The 24453-nt window shown below is 37.4% G+C and overlaps 1 protein-coding gene across 9 annotated transcripts in view; it reads right to left on the bottom strand.

The window, feature by feature from the left end:
* WDR49 (WD repeat domain 49) overlaps positions 1-24453 on the bottom strand; it is a 149383-nt gene that overhangs the window by 77414 nt on the left and 47516 nt on the right. For 6 of the 9 annotated variants that reach the window (XR_014824263.1, XM_021069761.2, XM_021069758.2 and 3 more), the window contains 3 exons: positions 21548-21715; positions 18973-19121; positions 4961-5194 (listed from right to left, as the gene is read on the bottom strand). Coding sequence is in view for 7 of the 9 variants with exons in the window: in XM_021069761.2 (XP_020925420.2) it covers positions 4961-5194; positions 18973-19121; positions 21548-21715 (551 nt within the window). In the remaining 2 variants the exon portion in view is untranslated. The remainder of the gene's footprint in view (positions 1-4960; positions 5195-18972; positions 19122-21547; positions 21716-24453) is intronic. The other 3 variants (XR_014824265.1, XM_084990231.1, XM_084990229.1) reach the window with 1 other exon arrangement.

Here is a 24453-nt window from a genome sequence, read left to right on the forward strand (position 1 = left end):
TGTCTGTCTCTTTCTGTACATATGTGATACTGTGTTTACTTTTAGAGACTGAGTAAAATGGTAAGATTTGGGAAACAATTTATATACCAAATTATTTAATATGCATATATTTTAAACTAGAAATTCACTCTTTTTTTTTTTTGTCTTTTTTCTTTTTTAGGGCCATACCTGAGGTCTACAGAGGTTCCCAGGGGACAATTTGGAGCGGTAGCTGCCGGCCTATGTCACAGCCACAGCAACACAGGATCTGAGCTGCATCTGTGACCTACACCACAGCTCACAGAAATGCCAGATCCTTAACCCACTGAGCAAGGCCAGAGATCGAACCCGCATCCTCATGGATGCCAGTCAAATTCGTTAGCTACTGAGCTGTGACAGGAACTCCTAGAAATTCATTCTTAAGCCTTTGCCTTACAGAGGTAACATTATGAGTGTGAATATACTTATGCTCAAAGAAATTCATAATAGCAAAATGCTCATCAAGTCAAATGAATTACTACATTATGGTTCATACATACAATGAAACACTATATTGCCTTTTAAAAATGATGAAGTAGTCTACTTTTAGGTACAAAGGAATATCTCCAATGTGCTATAGAATAAAAAAATAGGTCACAGAGCTGTATTTATGTGAAGTAGTCTATTACAGTAGTCTATTAGAATATGTTGTTATTTCAGCAATATTTAGTTCCTTACTTCAACTTTACTGCATTGTTTTAATTTCTTCTAAAAAGCAACTAATGTTTTATCAAAAATTAATTATTTCAATAAGAAAAATAATAAGTATCATTGTTTGTCAGGATTTGATGATGCCTATTTGTTTAGCCTGACTATAAGTATGTCTCGGCACAAAACACACTGAAACATTATCTATTTTACAAAAACACATGAATCCACATCATTAGGAGGAGAACCATAGTGATAACTCATAAATTTTATCTATTCCAATTTACATGATATCTACAAATAAAATTTTTTTTTTCCTTTGGGCCATACCTACAGCACATGGAAATTCTCAGGCCAGGGGTCAAATCAGAGCTGCAGCTGCCACCCTACTCCACAGCCACAGCAACATAATATCTGAGCCACATCTGTGATCTATACCACAGCTCACAGCAACGCCGGATCCTTTAGACATTGAGAAGGCCAGGGATAGAACCCGCAACCTCATGGTTACTAGTTGGATTCGTTACCACTGCACCACAATGGGAACTCATACAAATACAATTTTCAAAGTTTCCAAATAATCATGACTCTAAAAAAAAAAACTTCATTTAAGAACTTTATTCAAAGACAGTTCATTAGAATTGCCTCCAGGATATGCTTCTTTGATTCTTTCAAAACTGTGCATTCCAAAGACACCCTTATCCTGTTCTGCCACTCGTTGTGAGGGCAGGTTTCCCTGGCTGAGATAAAGCATGTGGTTCCTTTGAAAAGGCTCTGCATAGCTTAACATCGCTTTCTTAGATTAGGATGTGAGGGTATCAAAAGGTGGAAAGATACAGAAAAGTCACAGAAATATGCCATGTTACTTTTATGTAGAAATCATGGTAGGTTCCCACTGATGCCCAAATATAATGAATAATAATAAAGTGTCAGCAGCATGTTGAAATAACAGAAGGGAAGGTTTTCATTAAATTCAGAAAAGGGAAAGCCTTCAAAAAAAGATACCAAACCAAATAACCAAAAGGCAAGCACCAGTGGACTGAAAATGCAGTGGTTCCTTTTGAACCTAGAATGAGAAATAGCAATAATTGACCAAAAGTAGGACCCAAGCATTCATTGTTGCTCAGAAGAGTGTCAGGAGCTGTAGGAAAATACAGAAGACAAGAATCTTTACCTTCCACCAAACACAGGAGGAAAAAAAGGGAGACCTTAGCTATGTGTTTAATAGGAAAACAGCTAGAAATGTGCTGATGCACAAAAAGGGGAGAGAGATGTGGCAGGAGATGTCCCTGGAGACCTCAGATGGAGAGAGGACCAGAGCCAAGCCCTGGACCTGAATGTTTACCAGCAGGAACAGCAATGATGGAGAAGAGGAGGGGCAGAAAAAGCAACTTCCTTACCACAAGGGGCCAGAGACAAAGCCCAATTCAGGAGCGCTTCAGCTTTCTAACACTTCCCAATATCTGCTTTCACATGACACATGGTTCAAATAAAGAGTGAGAAATACCAAGAAGTTAATAAGAAAAAGAAGTGTCCTAAAGCCTCATCATTCAACCTGGGTGTGGGGAGGGAGAAGGACACCTGATGATGCTGCAGACACACATGTTGTTATCACTAGCATGTCTACACCCCTCAGACACAGTTTTGAAAGTCAATAAACTGAAGCTTAGACACCATGAGTAGTCTGCCCAACATTTGGACTCTTATCTCTCTAACTCGGTGGTCCTCAAACCTTTTGATCTCAGAATCCCTTTACTCTTAGAAATTATTGAATAATCCAAATAGATTTTATTTATGTAGGAGACAGAGATAGAGATAGAGGCCGAGACAGAGACACATTTATATTTACCATATTAGAAACTGAAACTGAGAAACTGTTAAAACACAAGAATACGAAACACATACACCTTTAGCCATCAGAGCAATGATGTCATCACTCATCACGTGGCATCTAAAAAAAGCCACTGTACACTCATGAAACAGTGAGAGTGAAAAAGTCAACAACAAATTAATATCATCATGAAAATAGTTTTAATCTTGATGATTCCCTGAAAGGATTAGACTTCCACAGGGATCTGAGATAACACTGTGAGAACTGCTGTTCTAAACTCAAGTCTATGCTTTTTTATTTTTCCAAGACCAGACTTTGGTATGCTGAGTGAATGACCCTCAAAATCTGGCTCTAAGCTCCCTTGAGTGCCTCAATTCCCACATCATCTGCTAAGTACTCCCAAACTAGTCACACAAGAATAAACCCTCTCCCTATTAAAAAAAAAAAATGTACTGTATGTGTTCAAGTCTCTTTGCAGGTGGTCAAGTTGTACCTTCTGTCTAGAACCACTTCCTTCTGCTTTCAGAGGTTCCCACTCTAGACTTCAGGGCTCTACTGAAATGCCACCTGCCCCAGCCCCAGGCAGAATTGATTACTTTCTGAGGATAGCACTATGTTCCTTCCTCTATTCATTTTCCTCTTCTCCACTGTCTTCTTATGAGTCGGTCATATGTCTGCCTCCCCTGCTCTAACCCCACAATCCTACAATGAGCACCTGCCCAGCAATGAGCTCCAGAAAGACACCCTGGACCTGAATTATCCTGAACTGCAGAGTAAAGAAACTGTGTGGTACATGAATCTTCAATTCCTCATTCCTAGCACCTGACACTTGTTCAAAACTGTTTTATTTGCTTTGTCTAATCACTCTGAAATGATAAATTACCACTGGCTGATGGGACCGTAGGAAATATTCTTTGTACTTGACTGCAACACATTTTTGCAATTATAAATTATAAAAGTATTTCATTTATTATAATTATATAATCTACAATTATAATTTGTAAAATTGGTAAAGTGTTTCTCTGTAGCTTAGCTGGTAACTGTCAGGAAGCATGTATGATGCACAGCTCTATGTGTTTCATATACATATTATGCATTTAATGACATACTTTTAACAGCAAAAATAAGTAGAGGCATGAATATCCAACTCAACTATACGGAGATTCTTTCTACATAATATTCCATATGTATATGTTCTATTGTTGCCTATAACTTGCATATTCTTGTGTTATCTTGGCTTTATCTTCCTGTTCTGATGGAAGATTCCAGATCTTCAATGTATCCCATTCCTGAATCTCTCATGGAAGATTACTCATCTCATGGTCAGGCAGTATCAAATCATAGCATCTACATGCAAACCGAGTATTTTAGCTTTGCAGGTCTCAACTAGCAGAATGTTCTCTTGGAAACAAATACATGTCTCAGTGGCCACCAGGGAGTCGAATTAACTGGTTTGCCTTCAGAAAGTTCAGTAAAACATTTTCAGGGGAATGTTTCCTCCACAGATGGAATTCAAAATGGATTGTTTTGTAAAGGATTTTTATCTCCTAGAATAGCCAGAAAACGGAGTGTTTGAAGTAGTGACATGACACACTACTCATTACTAACAAAGGGCTTTCCTCCCCTTGCTCACAATCTGAATCACTCATTTCTGCGTGAACGAAGAAGCCTCTGCAGAAAGGAAGGACTAGAGTTATTGTTTAATTGGCCGCAAGCTGGATACTGGCTCTCTGCTCAGCCCCTGCTGAGCTGTGACTGTTAGGCCTGAGGTGCTCATGGCCGTGGACTGAGCTCCATGGGGCATCTGCTCCCTCCGTGATACCCACCGGCTGGCCCTCCCTGTCCTCTTTGAAGGCCTGTGGTCCCTGCACATCTCATTGACATGCAGGGAACGCACCCATAAGCAAAGGCTGCAAGGCGTCATTAACGTGGCGGGGAGACAAACAGCACTCGAGCTGCATACCAAGTGGCCCCACATTTAACTGAATCATTTTATTATGAATACATTCCAGGCTGCCACTGTGAGCCACTCGTGCAAACGATGCCAGCAAAATGGATCTTTGCTAATTACATTTCATGCATATTTCAGATCTTTCCACAGGGATGCAGGGGGATGGTGTTCATAAAAGAGAATTTTACAGCCAGGTTCACTTGCATTTGGCATCAAGACCCAAACTAGCGGGTAACAAAGATAAGTTCAATTATAGTCCATGTTGTGTTTGTGTTAGCTGGAGTATTTTCTTCTAGTAACTCTAGCAGTGGTGCTGAGTCACTGGTTGAAAATGAAAGCATTCTTCAAATCCACCTGAACACACATTATTGCAGAAAAGCACAGAGCTATTAAATCATTTCTTTCCCACATTTCTTTTTCTACCTTTGTTCTCAGTTACCTTAGATTAAATTAAGGAAACGAGCCTCTGGATGTGGGGCTATGTTAGGAGAGTGACAAAAAAGCATCATTACCTGCTTCAAGACTGAATTGTAAAGCACACAAGTGACTGCTTTCTTGTGGCTTTTCACCCTCTTGCCAGCTTCACTCTTCATTGCCAGCAATGCTAGCTGATTATTAAATGAGATGAAAAGTCGTCCATGGGCTTCATCAAAATGGAAGAGACACCTGAAGTCTTGACTTTTGGGAAAAGAGCAAGCTATCCTCTGGATGGACAGCTGGTGCTGAATATCCCAGAGTCTCAAAACCTGCATGAAAAATGACAAAGTCATATGACTACGTCAAGAATCATTCTAATTTTTCAGCCAATTTTTCTCAGGATCGCTCTCGACCTCAGGCAGACACTCCATCATGTGGTAATTGTTCACACTTCTCTCACAGCACTTTTTTTTTTTTTTTTTTTTTTTTTTTTTTGTATTTCCCTGATCTGTTTAAATATCTCTTCAATTGTAATCTCTTCTAGGGAAGGGACTGTGTTTTGTCTCAGTCCCTGGAAAAACGCCCGCATTCAGTAGGCGCTTGCGGTAGACAGAATAATCATCTCCAAAGATGCAGTGTCCTAATTCCTGGAACTGTGAACATGCTATCTTTCATGGCTGAAGGCATTTTTGCAGATGTGATCAATTAGGGCCTTTGAGATGGAGGGATTATTCCAGTTGATTTGGACAAGCTCAATATAATCACGAGGGAGATCAGAGTGATGGGGTACAGGAAGGCCTCTATCGAGTGTTTGTGGCTTTGAGGATGGAGAAAAGGGGCCACAAACACAGAGCCCGAAAAGGCAAGAAAACAGATTCTCCTCTATAGCCTCTAAAAAGGAAGACAGCCCTGCAGGTACCTTGGTTTTAGTCTAGTGAGACCCACACTGGACTTCTAATGTACAGAACACAAACTAAAGGTGTGTTGTTTCCAAGGCCCTAAGGTTGTGCTTATCTGTCACAGTAGAAATAGAAAATAAATACAGCCTCTCTCTCTCTGTCATTTTCTCTCTTTTTATATATATATATAAATATATATATATATGTCTATATGTATAATATATACTTGATAAAATAAAAGACTTGGTATTAAATGAAATTAAGTTCAAATAAACCAAAGATAACAGACTCTTATTCAAACACTGACAATTAAGTCACAAAAATATGACACATAGATGGAACAAGACAAACACTGAAGGAACCAGGAAGAGCAGTTTGCAGATATGAGTGTTGCTGCTGGCAGTCATGGTGCAGAACTATCACGAGCCAGTGTGAAGACAGTGAAAACCCCTGCACAAAAGGGCTCCAGGGCCAGACTTCCTGGGTTCTGATCTTGGCTTTGTCCCTCACTGCATGGTGACCTCTAGTAAGTGTCCTCGTCTCTCTGAGTTTTTGATGTGGCACCTCTCTAATCCGATACTGTGAGGATGGAAATAGAGCCCATGTCAAGCGTTTAGCATGATGACCAGTGTGTGTAATAAGTGTTCAGTAAATGCTTTTTACTATTAAATTATTTGGTTTTTTATTACATAAATATTAAAACCTAAGAGCAGGAAAGCTTCTTTCAAGTAAATTAGTGTATCTTATGCAGTGTGAGAATTATTTCTACGTTATCTGTGGAAGATGGCATCTGTTTAAGCAAGAGTTTATTACTCCATAAAGCAGCCAAGCCTGTAGTTAGTAACATATTTTACATCATATATTTCTTTGGGGAAAAAAAAAAACAGTTAAAAATGATGGTCCAGAAGTTCCTATCATGGCTCAGAGGTAATGGACCTGAAGAGTATCCACGAGGACACAGGTTTGATCCCTGGCCTCTCTCAGTGGGTTAAGGATCCCATGCTGCCGTGAGCTGTGGTGTAGGTCCAGATGCAGCTCGGATCCCGAGTTGCTGTGGCTCTGGTGTAGGCCGGCAGCTGAAGCTCTGATTCAACCCCTAGCCTGGAAACTTCCATATGCATACACCCATACACGCACACAACTTTCCATATAATTTCTTTAACTGGACAGACATACAGACCTCCCACACAAGTGTACAGAACCCAGGAATCCACAGGATAGGAATTCCTGCAGTAATTAGTATGTTCAGCCAGACATCCTTTTTTACCTTTAAATTCTACCCTGTCCTTTTTTCCTGCATCCACATAAACCTCTTACACCTCTTATCCAGAGTAAATGATCCCTGTTTCATCAATCATCATAATAGCATTTTTAGATCCCACTCCACTGTGGCAGCCTCGAGATCCTCTCTAGATCCAAAAACTGTGTCTTTGTTTCTACTTTCTCTCCAGGGGAGGATGGTCACCCAGGTATTGTCTATTTTTAAAAATTGGATATTCCCCATGTAAAATCCAACACCACTGAGGAGCTTTTCCCCCAACCCATCCCTCTCAAGCCCCAATCCCTCTCCTCAGAGACAGCCTTCCTTAACTCTTTTCGAGTTACAGTTTTCTCTGTAATGCCAAATAACAGCAGCGTGTGTGTGTGTGTGTGTGTGTGTGTGTGTGCGCACAGCATGTATTAACCATACATGTAAGACTCTCCCCTCTGAAAGAAATGGAGTTATTTACACTTTTTCTCCCTTGCTCTTCCCATTCCTCCCAATCTAAGCATTTCAATTTTGTTTAGTCCTATTGCTTTTATACTTTAAAATAATATACTTACACATTAATTACTGCACCATCAATATAAGACATTACCTCTCCACTCACCTGTATATAAGATGAACACCTTAGAGTCCTCAAGGACCTGTTTAATCAATGCTCATAACTGAACCAGTATATCAGGTATGTTCCCACCACTGTTACAGATGCCATGACATGTTTAAAGCAACTATTTTTATATGGACTGCTTAAGACACTCCAATATGCACTGCCCTTACCTTGAGGCCCTGACCCAGAAAAACTCTAAATTTATTCGCATGAACAAATTATCATGCCAGGCAGCCACCATTCTACCTTCAAAAATCAGTTGTTTAAAGCTAAGACTAGGATTTTTCCAGTTTTGATTCAAAGTTTCAAAGTGTAAGAAAATAATTTTGAATCCTAATTCATTTATACTGGTAATTCCTCCCCAGTTTGTCCACACACACCACATACAACATAGATGTTCAAGAAATATTTAATTTTCTGAAGGTTGTGGATCACCTAATAACTATGCTTTCAGCCAGAACACTGATGAAAAAGTTAGCTCAGATTAAGTCCAAGAATATTACACTCCTGTAAAAAAAAAAGCTTGCCTCACTTCTAAATAGTTTTACCCAATTGCAGATCTCATCTAATTCACAATGAAATTTCATGAGATTTTTTTTAAATATCTTGCATAAATGAGTGTGCTTGATATATAGGGTAACCTCTTCATATACTAACACTTATAACAAACTTAAACTGACCTGGTCAAATCCTACCTGATAGTCAGCATTATCAATCCTTCTAATCCCAAGAATAGACATTTATAAAGTAAACTGGGTTTTCTTGGCAAGAATTTTTTTAATTACACATCCTACTCTAGTTCTTAAACCTTACTGAATTATTTTTTATTTAAAACATTCTGGCAACTCTCTAGAAAATGTTTATCCTCAAAAATATAAATTCTACAAGAACTAAGACTTGTGAATATATTTCAAAGGGTTCTAAAAAATAAATAGGTTTGATAAACTATTATTTTGAATGTGAAACCACAAGAGTCGACACATCTAGATCATTCCCGAATACTCATAGAGCTTATAATAATTATATCCTCATTGTTCACAATCCTGTCTGTTTGGTAGGGACTTCCTCCTAAAAAACTGAAACTAATTTCCATTGAGAATAATAATCTTGGACATAGTTGAGTATAGATTACCAATAATTCTACAGTATTAACGGATTACAATTTCCCCAGAATCATTTTCCCCCTGTTGCTCCCCATGTTGTCCCCATTATATTTCATTAATATTTAGTCAAATAACTTAAATGAAAAATTAAAAATAGATGAGTGATAACCTCTAGTCTTGAAAGGTGAGTTCTTACTATTAGCAATTAAAACCAGGATGCTTTTTTAATCAAAATGTGTATATTGGAGTTCCCATCATGGCTCAGTGGTTAATGAACCCGATTTGTATCCATGAAGGTGCAGGTTCAATCCCTGGCCCCACTCAGTGGGTTAAGGATCTGGTTGCCATGAGCTGTGGTGTAAGTCACACACATGGCTCGGATCTGGCATTGCTGTGGCTGTGGCATAGGCCAGCAGCTACAGCTCTGATTAGACCCCTAGTCTGAGAACCTCCATATGCCACAGATGCAGCCTTAAAAGACAAAAGAAAAAAGAAAAAAAAAGTGTGTATATTCATTAATTTTTCTTAAAATTAGTTTTTATTGCTCTTCTTCCTTTGAAAAATCCTTAGCTCTCTTAATTAGTGATCCCACTAAATCCTTTTCAACCTTTAATTCTCTAATTTTTCTCTCTGTTGAGAATCAAAGCCAAGAATGTTTGTATATTCTCGTGAATACCTAAAACAGTGTTTGTTTTCCCAGAAATTGTGTCATGGTATGTGACCTCTCATATATTTTTCAATTTTCCTATACTCCCACATCCTATACCAGTGGTTCTCAACCTTGACATCAGACACATCTATGGTGCTTTAGAAATCATTTATGTTTGAGCCCTTTTCCCAAACCAATTAAATCAGACTCTCTGAGGATGGGGTTCAGGAATTAGGTTTTTTTTTTTTTCAAAGTATTTTTTTTGTATTGTACCTTAATTTCTCAACTTGATTTTAAGGTCAATGCTAATCTCCTTGAACAAGACATCTTTCTCTCAGCTTAATCAGTATTATCATGTGGCTTGGCTTTAAACCAGATAACTGTACTCTCCTAATCGGTCTATATCTTTTTAATCATGAAAAATATCTCACATTAATTCGGTGTTATTAATCAAGTCCTTTTGCAAAATGTCACCTAAATATCTAGTTATTATTTGATTATCCTGGGTTCTCCTCTTTTTTATATTCAAGTGGACTCCTGGAAGAGAATTAGGCCACAGTTCAGAAAGGAGTATATTTAATATCATTTTCCATTCCAGATACCCTGATGATGTTTTCCTTACTCTTCATACAAATAAATAAAGAAATCGGCCAATACCCAGGCTTAAAAATTGTAATTGAGCAATTTGATTTTTTAATTTATATTTTCCACAAATTTCAACTATACTTTCTCTTTCCATCATGATACCTGAGAACTTGTGATGCTTGTCCAAACTCAGACTTACTAAGTCTAATCCTTGAAATGGTAGATAGAGAGGCTTCTTTATTTCATCTCCACTTTTATAGACTTAGGAGGAATCAGTATCTAAGCTTATGATTTTATACCAAGGCAAAATTTAGCTTTTCACATAATGATGAGGATTTATTCTTCTATGTAAGCTTTATCTCATTTCAACTCTTAGGCACTTAATAATGCAGGAGTATAAAAACAATACTGTACTATCTACACTAGCACTAGAAAGAAGTGGATTGACATTCCAGACTCCAACACCCAGACCCTAGTTTTAATACCACTCAGGTCTGTCCACTTAGGCATATGATATTACCTCTCTATTTTCTCACCTTTATACAAAAAGGGCCCCTGCCAGCTCCGAAATTCTGTCAATTTTATCTAGGATGTACCGAAATTGCTCAATCCATCATCTATGGATTACAAAATAACAACCTTTCAAACAATTTCAAGAAAGTATATTGTGAAGATTGGGCTAAAGACATGTAGTCTGATTTTACTGAAGAATGTCCTTCTTACTCCCTGCCAGAGAGGGCCAGAATCATTTCACCTAGGCATAGTAACACTATAATAAATACACAAAACTCTTCTTTTATCCTATAAATATGAGATGTATAAATGGGTAACTGCATGGATGGGTGGGTGCACAAATAGATGTATGGCTGGATAGAGAATCTGTTTTCAGGGCACTTTTTAAAACCAAATCAGCATTACTGACATATTGACAACATGTCCAAATTTAATTCAAAGTAGTTAAAGGGGAGAAAGATTCAGAGTTTCCTAATAATGATATAAAAGTGAGGGAAAGAAGAAAACAGATTAGACAATGGTATCAAAATGAGACTTTTGCCTGCATCAGACATTTGCTACTAACTTGCCATCCCGTAGGGCATAGGCAGAAAATGACAGTAAGAAAAAGAGGAAGAGAGAAAATATATTTCACTAGGGGATTTTGAGGATAGCAGTGCAGCAGCTCGGCTCTTCAGGATAATCCACAGAAATGGACAGCCTGCTTGCAGATAATAGGATAACAGGAACTGAGGGCATTGGCTCTCCTGAACATACCTTTATGTATTAACAAGTCTGTTATTTAGAATTTGAGCCTTTGGATAATCCACAAAGGCATAATCAGTGAATGCTTAAAGGCAATATTGTTTGACATGATACATGCTAGCAGAAGTATTCTACTGAATAACTCAGCTAATGATTTTATCTAAAAGTCATATAACATATCTTTCTTTGAGAAATATTCTTGCCAATTTTTCCCCAGGACTGAAGTCCAACTTAAAATATTAGTTGGAAATTAAAATCTTGTCTTGTGCCATTCCCCCTTTAAATTATTACCAAAATCGGAGTTCCCATCATGACTCAGTGGAAACGAATCTAACTAGGATCCATGAGGATACAGGTTCAATCCCTGCCCTCACTCAGTGGGTTAAGGATCCGCCATTGCCTCGAGCTGTGGTGTAGGTCACAGACGCAGTTCAGATCTGGTGTTGCTGTGGCTGTGGCATAGGCTGGCAGCTGTAGCTCCAATTCAGGCCCTAGCCTGGGACCCTCCATATGCTCCGGGTGCGGCCCTAAAATGACAAAAAATAAAGTTGGTACCAAAATCATTACCTTCTTTTTCTCATTCTTTTCAACAAAAGTGAAAGAAGACCTATAAGAAGACATAAGCTCTAAGACACAGATTTCTATTACGTGTCTGTGTATTCTATCATTGACATTGAAAAAGTCAAAACGTGTCCTAACACTAAGAATTGTTCTGCAAAAATTTCATCGATTTCCCAGTTCAAGTCTGGAAATAAATTTAACTAATATCGACACTTTATTTCAAGGGCTTTCTTTTTTCAGAGCAACAGTTTCATTTGGGGAATTTTAAAATTTCAGTTAAATTGATTTTTTTTGCTATTATCATTACTCACATAACACTGAAAAACATAACAGAATTTTTCCCAGTCTTTAAATAAGTTTTCTAACTTTGCCTTTCAAAGATCGCTGTTCCTGTTTTATTTCACAAAGGAAACCTAGATCCTTTAAATATCTTTGTATTTCTTACTCAGTATTTATACTAACAACAGCTCTGAAGAAGGTAAGTGAAAACCAGCTGGAATAAGGGAACTCTAGTTTCAGTATCATTGCAGACTAGGTTTTTGTAGGAGGTCTTCCTGCTTCAAAGAAACATAGCTCTGAATAAAACATAGTTTATGCTGCCTTGCTGGACCTTTAGTGACTGGGGACAATCTCCACAGGTCCAAAAGAAGAAAGATGAAAAAGAAATAAACTTAAGATGGAGACAGTGAACAGTAGGTATAACTGAGAGCCTAAGCCTTGGACCAGCAGCAAGGAGGAGGCACCAAGGAGAGACTGTTAATTAAATGCACAAAGAGATGGCAGCTGCCTTGGGACAGCAGCTTTTCTCATTGCTACTCTGCAGAAACAAACAGAAATCTTCTCTGGAGGAAAGCATCTTCAATTTCTTGCCTCAGAATGCTCTTAGTTTAGCAACAGCAAGAAATAAGGTAATGATAACAGAAAACCAAACATAAAAAGGAAGTAAGTCACCATGAGGGAGAATCACCAGAATAGCAAATCTCTGGCTCACCAAAGACTCCAAGTACTAGAATTATTTGAAAGGAATATGAAATTAAAGAGCTAAAGGTCAAAATTCCCTAAATGAGCAAGTAACAAAAGATTATACAAAATTACCAGGCTGTTTAAAAATGTTTTAGAAAAATAAAGTCAAATTTAAGAGCTCAGTGTATAGGTTATATAGAAAGTGGGATCACCCCCATTATAAACATCTCCATTAAAGTCAAGATCATGATAAGATGCCTCATGAAATGCACAGGAAAAACCTCAACAAGGAGTGGGAAATTTGTGCATGCAGTTTTCTGAAAGACAGCTCAAAGAATGAATAAATAGGTAAATACAGGATGTGCTTTCTCAATATTTTAAAGATGTCAACTATCAAATTCAATGGAAACAATCCAAAACTTAATATTTTTATAGAACATGAATATTGATTCTAAGATTTACTTAGAAGGATAAAATGTCAGAGGATAGTTAAAATTGAAAAAGGAAAACAGAGTAAGAATTTCTCTACCAGGTGTCAAAACATACAATAAGGCTATGCTGGTTAAAACAGTGGTATATTTGTGTAGGGAAAGACAACTAAACTAATGGAAAGAGTAAAACATCCAGAAACAAATTCAAATTCATGTATATATGTAAATTCAAATGATGATAACAATGGTATTTCAAACCAGTGAGGGAGACAATTTACTCAAAAAATAATCTTGGCTATTCATTTGTAGGAAAAAAAATTTATGCAAAAATTAGCTGCAAAATTAAATGCAAAAAAAAATAATCTACAATAGAAAAAGTATTAGCAGAAAGTAAAGGAGAACACCTCTATGAATATGCAGTACGGAGCATGTCCCTAAGCTATGCACAAAATCCAGATCCACAGAGAAAATCATTTCTTAGATTCAACTTCATAAAAATATAAAACTTTTGAATGATAAAAATCACATAAGCTAAGTTAAGAGATGTGAAACAACCTAAATGTCCATGGACAGATGAATGGATTAAGAAGATGTGGTACATATACATAATGGAATACTACTCAGCCATAAAATTATTAAAATAATGCCATATGCAGCAACATGGATGGAACTAGAGACTCTCACACTAAGTAAGTCAGAAAGAGAAAGACAAATACCTTGTGATATCACTTACATCTGGAATCTAATATACAGCACAAATGAAATCTCATGGACTTGGGAGAATAGACTTGTAGTTGCCAAGAAGGAGGAGGAGGGAGTGGGATAGAATGGGAATCTTGGATTAATAGATGCAAAGTATTGCCTTTGGAATGGATAAGCAATGAGATCCTACTGTATAGCACTGGGAAATATATCTAGTCACTTGTGATGGAGAAAAAGAACATATATATATATATATATATATATATACACACATATATATATATATATTGTGTGTGTGTGTGTGTGTGTATATATATATAAAAATGTGTGTGACCAGGTCACTTTGCTATACAGTAGAAAATTGACAGAAAACTATAAACCAACTATAATGCAAAAAAAAAAAAATCACTTTAAAAAAAAGTTAAGAGATGTAGGCTGAAAAGAGATATATATACTTGCATCATATACAATAAAGGATAATGAATATATTTTTAAAACTACTACAAATCAATAGAAGTTCCAAGTCCAGTTAATAACATAAAGGGCATGATCAGACAACGCACAAAAAACAATAAATATTAATGGCCAATAAATATTTGAAGAAGAAAATTCATCCTAATTTTTGTTCATTAGATTCACAAAAGAATGAACACACTAATAATAATAATAATAGATAATAGTATTTGCTATTAATAAGCCTGTAGGGAAACAGACACCTTTAAACACCTCTGATGAGTACACCAACTGGTACAATGTTTCAGGATATAAATCATCCTTTCGGAATTGAATCCCTACTGACCCATCTCTGGAAACATATCACAAAGAAATTAACTTATGTCGTCTTAAAGATGTGTGTGTTTGTGTATGTGTGACAATTGTGTATAAAGATAAAAATTAGAGACAGTATCTCATAATCAACAGGTGACTGAATAAGCTATGACCATCCATACTACTAATTATTATGTAGCAGGTAAAGTTCAGGTCTATGTACACTGAAAGATGTACACACTGAAAGATCTCCAGGAGATACCGTTTAGGGAAGAGAAAGTTGCAGAAAAATGTCTTGTGTGATGCCATTTACATAAAAATTAATAATAAATACTAACTTCTATTTGTACACACACATAGGATGGTATATATAATAATAAATTATAACAATGCCACATATTATAATACAATATAATATATAAATTTATGTAAAAAATATGAGAAGATACACAACAAGTGTTAATAATAGCTATTTCAGGAGTTCCTATCTTGGCGCAGCAGAAACAAATCTGACTAGGAACCACAAGGCTGCGGGTTCAATCCTTGGCCTTGCTCAGTGGGTTAAGGATCTGGCATTGCCATAAGCTGTGGTGTGGGTCACAGACGTGGCTGGGATCTGGCACTTCTGTGGCTGTGGCATAGGCCAGCAGCAACAGCTTGGATTAGACCCCTAGCCTGGGAACCCCCATATGCCATGGGTGCGGCCCTAAAAAGACAAAAGACTAATAATAATAATAATAATAATAATAATAATAATAGCTATTTCTTCAGAGAAAGAATGATTTGAAGGGGCAGTGAGGAAGTACTACCTGCTTTCTCATTTGTAATTTTTACAGAAAAGCATTAATCTGTTTACTTGCATAATTTGAACAAAATAAAAATGGCTTTGTCTCTGGATGGACAGAGGGAAGTTGAGCAGGGAGGGTAAGCAAAAGGGAAAGGAAGACATACAGGTAAGAGCTAGTCACCAGCACAAGTTTGTATTTTCCTTTCCAACCTTGGGTCCACAAAACAGAAACCAGACTCGGGAAAATCAAAACCTCAAACAAAAGATTAAATTACAATTTGATCTGATTCTGGTGGCCAAATCAGGATGAGTAGCCAATGAGAGAAGAGTTAGGAGCAAGAGAAAAGCCTAATCAGGTTCTCTGGTTGGAATGTCAACCCCCCAGCACAGAAATGTCCCAGAGGCTCTGAATATCCTTTTACTCCCCATGGTAATTCCCCCTCTAAATGATCAAGTTACCTGCTCCTACAAAGGCCTCACCATCAGTGAATTCCATCTTCTGAGACAATTTAGGAGTTCAAGACAAAATGCAATTGGACTGTTTCTTAGTGTGATACCATATTCTATAGGGATGAATTTATTGTTTAATCATCACTGGAAAGTGCAATAGAGCCATGTTTCAAAAGAGAACTAAAGCCTCAGATCATTTTTGGAGAAAAATATTTAGATATAAATTGCTTAGATCTGCAGTCCTCTAATTTAGCAATTCATTGACCAAAATATAGTTCAATTAAAGGCTCTTTGAAAAAAAGAATGCTTTCTTTCATTTTCCTTGTTCCCTAACTTAACCCTAGTCTTATAAAATATCCAAAAGAATTTTATGGCAGTAAAGCAAAGGCTTAACTTAGTAGCTGAAAGCCCTTTTGTTTGTTGTGAAGATTGTACAGGCTAAGATTATTATTCATTTATCAAAGTGAAATGGATTTAGACTAATGTGAAAGACAGCATGACAAGCTTTATTACAATGTAATGGTTTAAAAGTCAAAGCAAAAACAGAATGATAAAATTGCCTTGCAAGAGGCCAGGTAGTCTGAACATTGATGATAGTTACACACAATCAATTCTGACTCTAAGAACATTTTTTTACTTGCTTTAAAACTGGTAACACATTTCAGGGAATTCTGTAATGATAAAATAACTTATTTCTTTCATATCTAGCTTTGATAAAGACTTGTTCATTTAACTAAGATTTATTGAGGACCTACTATGTGTTCGGCACAATCCAGAAAAGACTGCGTTCCTAACCTTATGACTTCTATCAGTTAGTTGGTAATTTCATTATTTCATGCTTTATTCAACAGGTATTTAATGTACATTAATATGTGCTAGATTCTGGGAAACAAAAAAATGTACTGAGCAAATAATCTTTACCTTTGAGCACTCAAAACCTAGTGAAAGATACAGTATACATATACAACCTTCCTTTGAGTATGTATGTCCGATTGCATTAAATTCCATAATGGAAGTTAGTAAAAACAGGTAAAAGATCTCAAAACACATAACAACAAAATAAGACTAAAGCATCAGAAAAGTCTTTTCTTTTCTTTTCTTTTCTTTTTCTTTTTCTTTTTCTTTTTCTTTTTTTTCCTTACTTACATAAGGAAGTTCCTAGGCTAGGGGTCGAATCAAAGCTGCAGTTACCAGCCTACACCACAGCCACACCCCGCTGGATCTGAGCCTCACCAATGACCTACAGCCACAGCTCACAGCAATGCCGGATCCTTAACTGAATGAGGCCAGGAAAAAAACCTGAATCCTCATGAATACTAGTCAGGTTCTTAACTCCATGAGCCACACAGGAACTCCAGAACAGTTTTCATTCTGAGTTTCTCTAGTACTTAGGATTCAAAATAATGTCTTCACTTCAAGCTGTCAACAAATAATCACTGAACAAGCACTACACTGTGCCAAGCTCTGTGATGGATACCAAGTACACAAACTGAAAAGATACTGACCCTGCTTAAGAAAGCAAACTAACAATTTCAGTATAACAGAAACACATGCTCTAATGAAGGACTCACAGGTGCAGTGAGAGTATAGAGAGTACCAAGAAAGAAACACCTTGGTCTGCAGGAAAGACTCCAAAAAGCCTGAAACTTCTACGATGAACAGGCATTTGCCAATTGATCATGGAGGAGGGAAAACTGAAAGCAGAAGGAAGCTCACACACCACAGAGCCAAGAGGGCAGATGGTAGGAACAGCCAAAATCTGATGGAGTCTGTGGCATCAAATGAATGGAAGAGAAAAGCAGAAAGTGAGGTGGGGCTGGTAGACTGAAGGAGGGCTTTCTATAAAAGTTTGAGAATTTCAGAGCTGATACTTAGAATGAGGGTGAGGGGAGGTATTAAAAAATTTTTCTTACAAACCACTTAATTAGCAGGATGGAGGGCAAACTGGAGTCAGACAAGTATGCAAGAAGGGAGACATGTTAGGAAAGCTTTGCTATGTTTTGGATGAGATCATTCAAAAGATAATAATTCAAAAGAGGATGAAACTTTGAATTAGAGCAGTGGCAGTTGAGAGATAGACGTGAGGCTGATAAACATGTGATGGAATTGGCAGTTGATTGGTGAAGTTTCAGCCAAAGGGAGATTTACAGTCTGATAGGTAATACAGTAAAATAAGCAAGTTTAGCAGGACTTACATTGTGGGATGAGGCTAAAGAGTTCAAAATGAACTTATATTATTTCTATATAATTTTCACATATACACATATCACTTTAGAATAAAATTTTAAAAAGTCAGACCCACTGAAAAAACTCTCAGGGGCTGTTCCCAATAAGCCTACTGCCCATCCTCCTCCTCACAACCACATGTCTTGAAATTTATCACATGTCAACTGGATCTACATGAGACATTATGAAAAACAGCAGTTTTACAGAGGAAGAAATGATGAGATTAACAGAGATTAAGAAATTTCCCTGGGGGCCGTGAGTAGTAAATAATGTGGCCGGGATTCAACCTGGACTACCTGGCTCCGATACAATATTTTTCCCACCATATTTATAATATTACATCAATATTATCAAATTGAATGGAGTGACAGACATAATTGAAAGGTTCTTAAAGTACTCGATAAATCTTCAGATTAACTTTGATGTTGAACTTACTGAGCCTTTTCAAAAGGAAAGCAACAATAGGTAACAGACCTAAGTCCTAGGTGCCTAGTCCCTATCTTATCAAAGCACCATTTTCTCATTCCCATTTCTGTTTTGTTTTGTTACTGGATTAGTGAATGCTTTGGAAACTCTCAAAGTGTGACCCATTGAGAGTCCAAAAATAAGAATGAAATCTATGAGGACATGGTTTAAAAAAAATTTTTTTAATGACATACCTTGTCCAGTCGCCCTGGACTATTCCCAAATTACCATTCATATATTTTTTAAAATATAGATTCCCAAAAACATAGTCGTAAGTCACTATATTTTAAAAACCTATACCATGTCTAAGAGGAACTTCGAACCAAAGATAAATTTGGATAGAAACTGGGGAAGCAGAACTAAATAAATTAAATTCACACTGTTACTTACTTTATCTCTGGAGAAGCTGAAAAGTTGTTTTCTTGCAGCAAAAAACTGGACGGCTATCACACTGGCAGAGTGACCCCAAAGGACACCAACCGGCTTAGAGACAACATAAGGGTTCCAAAGGCAAACTTTATGGTTAATGCCAGCAGTGGCTAAACAGAATTAGAAAGGAAAAAAAATGTTTTTAAGAACACAAAAACAACACTTTCTTTTTGAAATGAGCATATCACATAGTATATCACTATAGGTTGATAAAAGCCTTCTGAACACTAATGCACCCTTGTCTGGAAGGAAGGACAACCTTATCATTGTCCAACAGCCCAGGCATGAGTTTCATCACTGGACATAGTTGAAATGAAGAATGTGGGGAGAAGGAGTCTGTGTGGGGTGGAAGGATGAGACAGTTTCATTAAGAGGCAACCAGAAGCCTAAAAAAGCAAATAAAAAAAAAAATTGGAGTTCCCATTGTGCCTCAGTGGTGACAAACCTGAATCTAACTAGTATCCATAAGGATTTGAGTTCAATCCCTGGCCTCGGATGAGTGGGTTAAGGATCCAGTGTTGCCATGAGCTGTGGTATAGGTCAGAGACATGGCTTGTATCCCTCATTGCTGTGGCTGTGATCTGCGGCATAGGCCAGCAGCTACAGCTCTGATTCAGCCCCTAGCCTAGGAATTTCCATATGCTGCAGGTACAGCCATAAAAAAGCAAAAAAAAAAAAAAAAAAAAAAAAAAAAAAAAAAAGCAACCAGCAGCCCAACTGGTAGGGCAGAAAATCTCCTTCTTCCTAGTGCCAATGTTTCCCCTCTCTAGCCAGCACAGCCTTAGGAATGCAGACCAGGAGGAAGAGATAATTAAAATAATATTTAAAGTTTCCAAATTAATGACAAAGTATAAGGAAATCAATTATTTTCATTGTCACAGAAATAATTGAGTATTTGCAAACAAATAAGCAGCAGAAATATATGTCTGACTTGTTCTATGGAGAGAATAAGGTATTTTTTTTTAACACAAATTGATTATATTCAGGGATCACATCAAAAACTGGGGGCATAGTGCTTCTTCGAATGGGGGAAACTCAGCAGATTATTCTCTGCTACTGCACTGTTTAAGGTCCACTGTGGAGCTGAACTTACTCACACCTACAGAGTTGCCATACTTGTCAGATCCGTATTTTGATTAATACCCCAGTGTAAGGGTTATACCAATAAGAGAAACTGAATCTACTTTTGTTTCAAGTCTTTATTCCCTAGTATGAGATTAGTAAGACCAATGACAAATTTTACCCTGAATACAGTAATATGTAATTCCAGCACTGCACCAGAAACAAGGTAGGGGTCATTATAAAGGGGTTGAAATAATTAATCAATGAACTGGTTAATATTTGAATCCTTCCAAACTCAATTCACTAACTCCTCCAGCTTTCTCTAATAAATCTACAATCCTCCTTGAAAGTTTGATGTTAGCGTATTTCTGAGCTCAAAATCAAGGTCTCTTTTACCATGATTGTCAGCTATGATTGTTGGGAATTTTAGAGACTCAGCCCCCTAGCTGATACCAATACTATTTACATAAAATATAATTTTTTTTTTCTTTTTAGGGTCTCAACTGTGGCACATGGAAGTTCCCTGGCTAGGGGTCGAATCAGAGCTGCGGCTGCCAGCCTAGGCCACAGGCATAGCAACACCAGTTCCAAGCCGCATCTGTGAACTATACCACAGCTCACGGCAACAACACATCCTTAACCCACTGAGTGAGGCCAGGGATCGAACTCGCATCCTCATGGATACTAGTCAGGTTATTAACCCATGAGCCACCACTGGAACACCTATAAATGATAATTTTTTAATGAGGGTTAATACGACTTAGTTTGTAGGCCATGAATTTCATTGTCTATAACTATCCTATTAATTTTTAATAAAATCTCATCACTTTTTTACAGTTCAAATAAACTAATATCATATATATCATTATCAGCTTCCAAAGCTTCTAAATATTTTATTTAAATAGTTAATGCTTGATCTTTATAGCTTATTTGCTTAGCTGAAATTTACATTAAAAAAAGAACTCTCCTTTAGTAAAGGAGAAATCTAAAATTTTTCAAAAAGCATTAGAGGTTGTCCTCTGAAAGGTGATCGAAAAATGTTCTATAGTTTTCATTTCTCTAGTCAGTGAGTGTGTGTGTGCACATGCATGTGTGTGTGTGTGTGTGTGTACACATGCACACAAGGAAAACAATGTCTTTGGTTTAAGCATTTAGTGACGTCAGGAAGATGGCAGGATGGCAGAAGCTGCACAAATAGTCTTTTTTCTTTAGGTCATTTTACATTCCCCACCAATTCTAAAAAAAGACTCATTAAAGCACTGGGGTACTTTCTCATATTTTCACCCCAATGTAGTTCATATATGCTACACATCATAATGCATCATTATCAGAGATTCTCAGGTAATAAAATGTGAGCTGCCCGAGTTGGTCTCTCTGGCAATAAAGCAGCAAAGTAAAGAGGCTCCATGCATACAAATATGCATCCCAGACTATTTATGAGTCCCTCATAGTTATCATGATTTATTTTACATACCAATTAAATTGAGCCGAGAGTGGTAATCAAAAGCATGAATGCCCTGGGCAATGCTGAAGGATGTCATTTTAAGATGTTTTTTGGCTTTCTCTCTCCAAGCCAGCACCACAGTGTTGGTATTGCTGGTTGTACTGGAAATAAAAGCATCTAAAGATGCATTGTAAGTAACTGATTTAAAAAAAAAAAGAAAAGAAAAACAATCTTCTGTTGATTTTTCGCAAGATACAGACAAAACAGAATTTTTTGAATACAATTAAGTTAAAAATTAAACTCAGATTATGGTGGCACAACCTGACACTTAGAAAACACCTCACTAACCCCTTCTCACACCAAAAAACTCACACCGAACAGTTATAGCAAAGTCTGCATTCAGACTTTTCCTCCCCTAAAGATAATTTAAATTTTTTTAACATTAAAATACATGGTAGAAGACTATTAATCATAATCATCATATGGGCATCTGGAGATTTAAATAAGTGGCCAAAATGCTGGGTTCTTCCTTTTGGTTTGAAGAAGGCAAACAGGAGATTAGCAGCCCTTTGCTGCTTTCAACATCCAGCTCATGCCCAAACTATTGGTTAATTTATGTTTTGACTTGTCTAGAATGTTTGAGAGTGAGGTGGCCAGGACTCGAAGCTTCTGCCAAGATTCACAAACACAGGTGGAAGCCCAGGTCAATTGGCTGTTCCCTGTTCCTGATGATCTAGTACCAGATGAGGAGCAAAATCCCACTTCCCAAGCATGAAAAGTGACCCTGCTGCCTTTTGTCAGAAAGTCCTCTGCATACATGTCAGACTCAAGGTCCAAAAGACATTGCTGCCCTTCCACCAGCTTCAAACCACCATGCCCGCCATGCTTAGAAGGCAGTTCTCTTCGCAATTTGCAAAGACCACGATTTGTGCCCTCAAGGTGAATGATTTCTGAACTGACCTCAAAACCAAGTTTGGGCTTCACACAAAGTGAGGTGTTGTAACTCTGTACAGCTTAAGAAAAATTGCTTTAATAGAAACTCTTGAAAATGTTTCTGATCAGTATTATTACACAGAATGAAGAGTAATACTCTTGGAATACAATTCTCAATGAATCACTAGCATTCCTGAACTTCTGATGAAACTAATCCCTGACCACAGTTCATTACACACTATCTTGTCAAGGGTGTTTGCATAAGAAACAAGCTTAGAATGTAGAGATCATGTCTTTCTTTGCAGCAAATGATAGACAAACTTACTACTGAGAATAACTCTGGAGCAAAAGACAGGCATGCATCCTGCTCACTGTAGAAGATGCAGATTCTCTGAGTTCCAGGTTCCTCTTCTCTAACAGGACCCACTGCGCATGCAGGCATTCACCTGCAGCCATCTGCTTTGCTTCTGTAGGACTCAAGAGGCATCAAGAGGAACCCACACAAATATGCTGATATCTATGGGGCTTGCTGTGTTGTGAGTAAAGTCCTTTTTTTCTCTAACACAGAAGTCTTTTGTCCTCTGTCATTTTATGATTTTTTTTTTTTTAAGTTCTTTCTCTTCATGAGCACCATGGTGTTTGTGTTGTTGGCTGTGCTGGAAATGGCAGGCTAGCTTATTAGCAACTAACTTGGAAATGGTTTTACTATTTTGTTGAAAGAATTTAATTTGCTTTATACAGATATGTGTGTATACATACGAATGTATGTATGTATGCATATATATGAATATATAAATTTCCGAATTACTCAAGGTGAAGAAATTCTGAGAGGCAGAAATATAGCTGAATACAATCTTTCCCTCTAGCTTATTATATTAAAATAATTGCTTCAGGGATTTCCTCCTGGCCCAGGGATTTAAGGATCTGGCACTGTCACTGCTGTGGCTCTGGTTATAGCTGTGGCACAGGTTCAATCCCTGGCCTAGGAACTTCGCCTGCTGTGGTGGTGTGGGCAAAAAAACAAAAAGACAATTGCTTCTGAAAGTGACTAGGGCTTACTCATTTAAGGGCTGATACTGACATTACGTCAATAGCTTAATTTAACATATTCCATATCTAACTCTGAAATATATACTTTTTTTTGTCTTTTTGACTTTTTAGGGCTGCACCCGAGGCACATGGTGGTTCCCAGGCTAGGGGTCTAATCAGAGCTGTAGCCACCAGCTACGCCACAGTCACAGCAAACCCAGCTCCGAGCCATGTCTGCGACCTACACCACAGCTCATGGCAACACTGGATCCTTAACCCACTAAGCGAGGTCAGGAATCTAACCCACAACCTCATGGTTTCTAGTCGGATTCGTTTCCGCTTCGCCCCGACAGGAACTCCAACTCTGAAATACATACTTTAACATGACTGGGGCAGGGGAGGGGAGGGGATCAAGATGGCGAAGGAGTAAGATGTTGCACTCAAATTCTCCTTTCACAAATATGTCAAAGAAACACATCTACATGTAAAATGACTCGCACAGAACATCTTTTGAATGCTGGAAAAAGAACTTAAACCTAAAAGAAAGGAAGAAAGAAGAAATATTGCCTTAAGTGTCAATGGACTGAATGCTCCAATCAAAAGACACAGTGGCATATTGGATAAAAAACCAAAAACCTACAATCTGCTGTCTACAAGAGACCCACCTTAGGGCAAAGGACACATACAGATTGAAAGTGAGGGGACGGGGAAAGATATTTCAAGTGAATGGACAAGACAGGAAAGCAGCAGTTACAATACTCATATCAGACAAGATCGACTTTAAAATGAAGGCCATAAAGAAAGACAAAGAAGGACACTATTTAATAGTAAAAAGATCCATTCAAGAAGAGAATTTTACAATTGTCAATATATATGCCCCTAATTTAGGAACACTCAGATACTGATAACAAATACTAACAGACATAAAAGGAGAAATTGATGGGAATATAATAATACTAGGAGACTTTAACACC

The sequence above is a fragment of the Sus scrofa genome, chromosome 13, assembly GCF_054392235.1.
Source record: "Sus scrofa isolate SSC_HxYL_T2T_F1_AM1 chromosome 13, Sscrofa_HxYL_maternal_Yorkshire_Landrace_v2.0, whole genome shotgun sequence".
NCBI lineage: Eukaryota > Metazoa > Chordata > Mammalia > Artiodactyla > Suidae > Sus > Sus scrofa.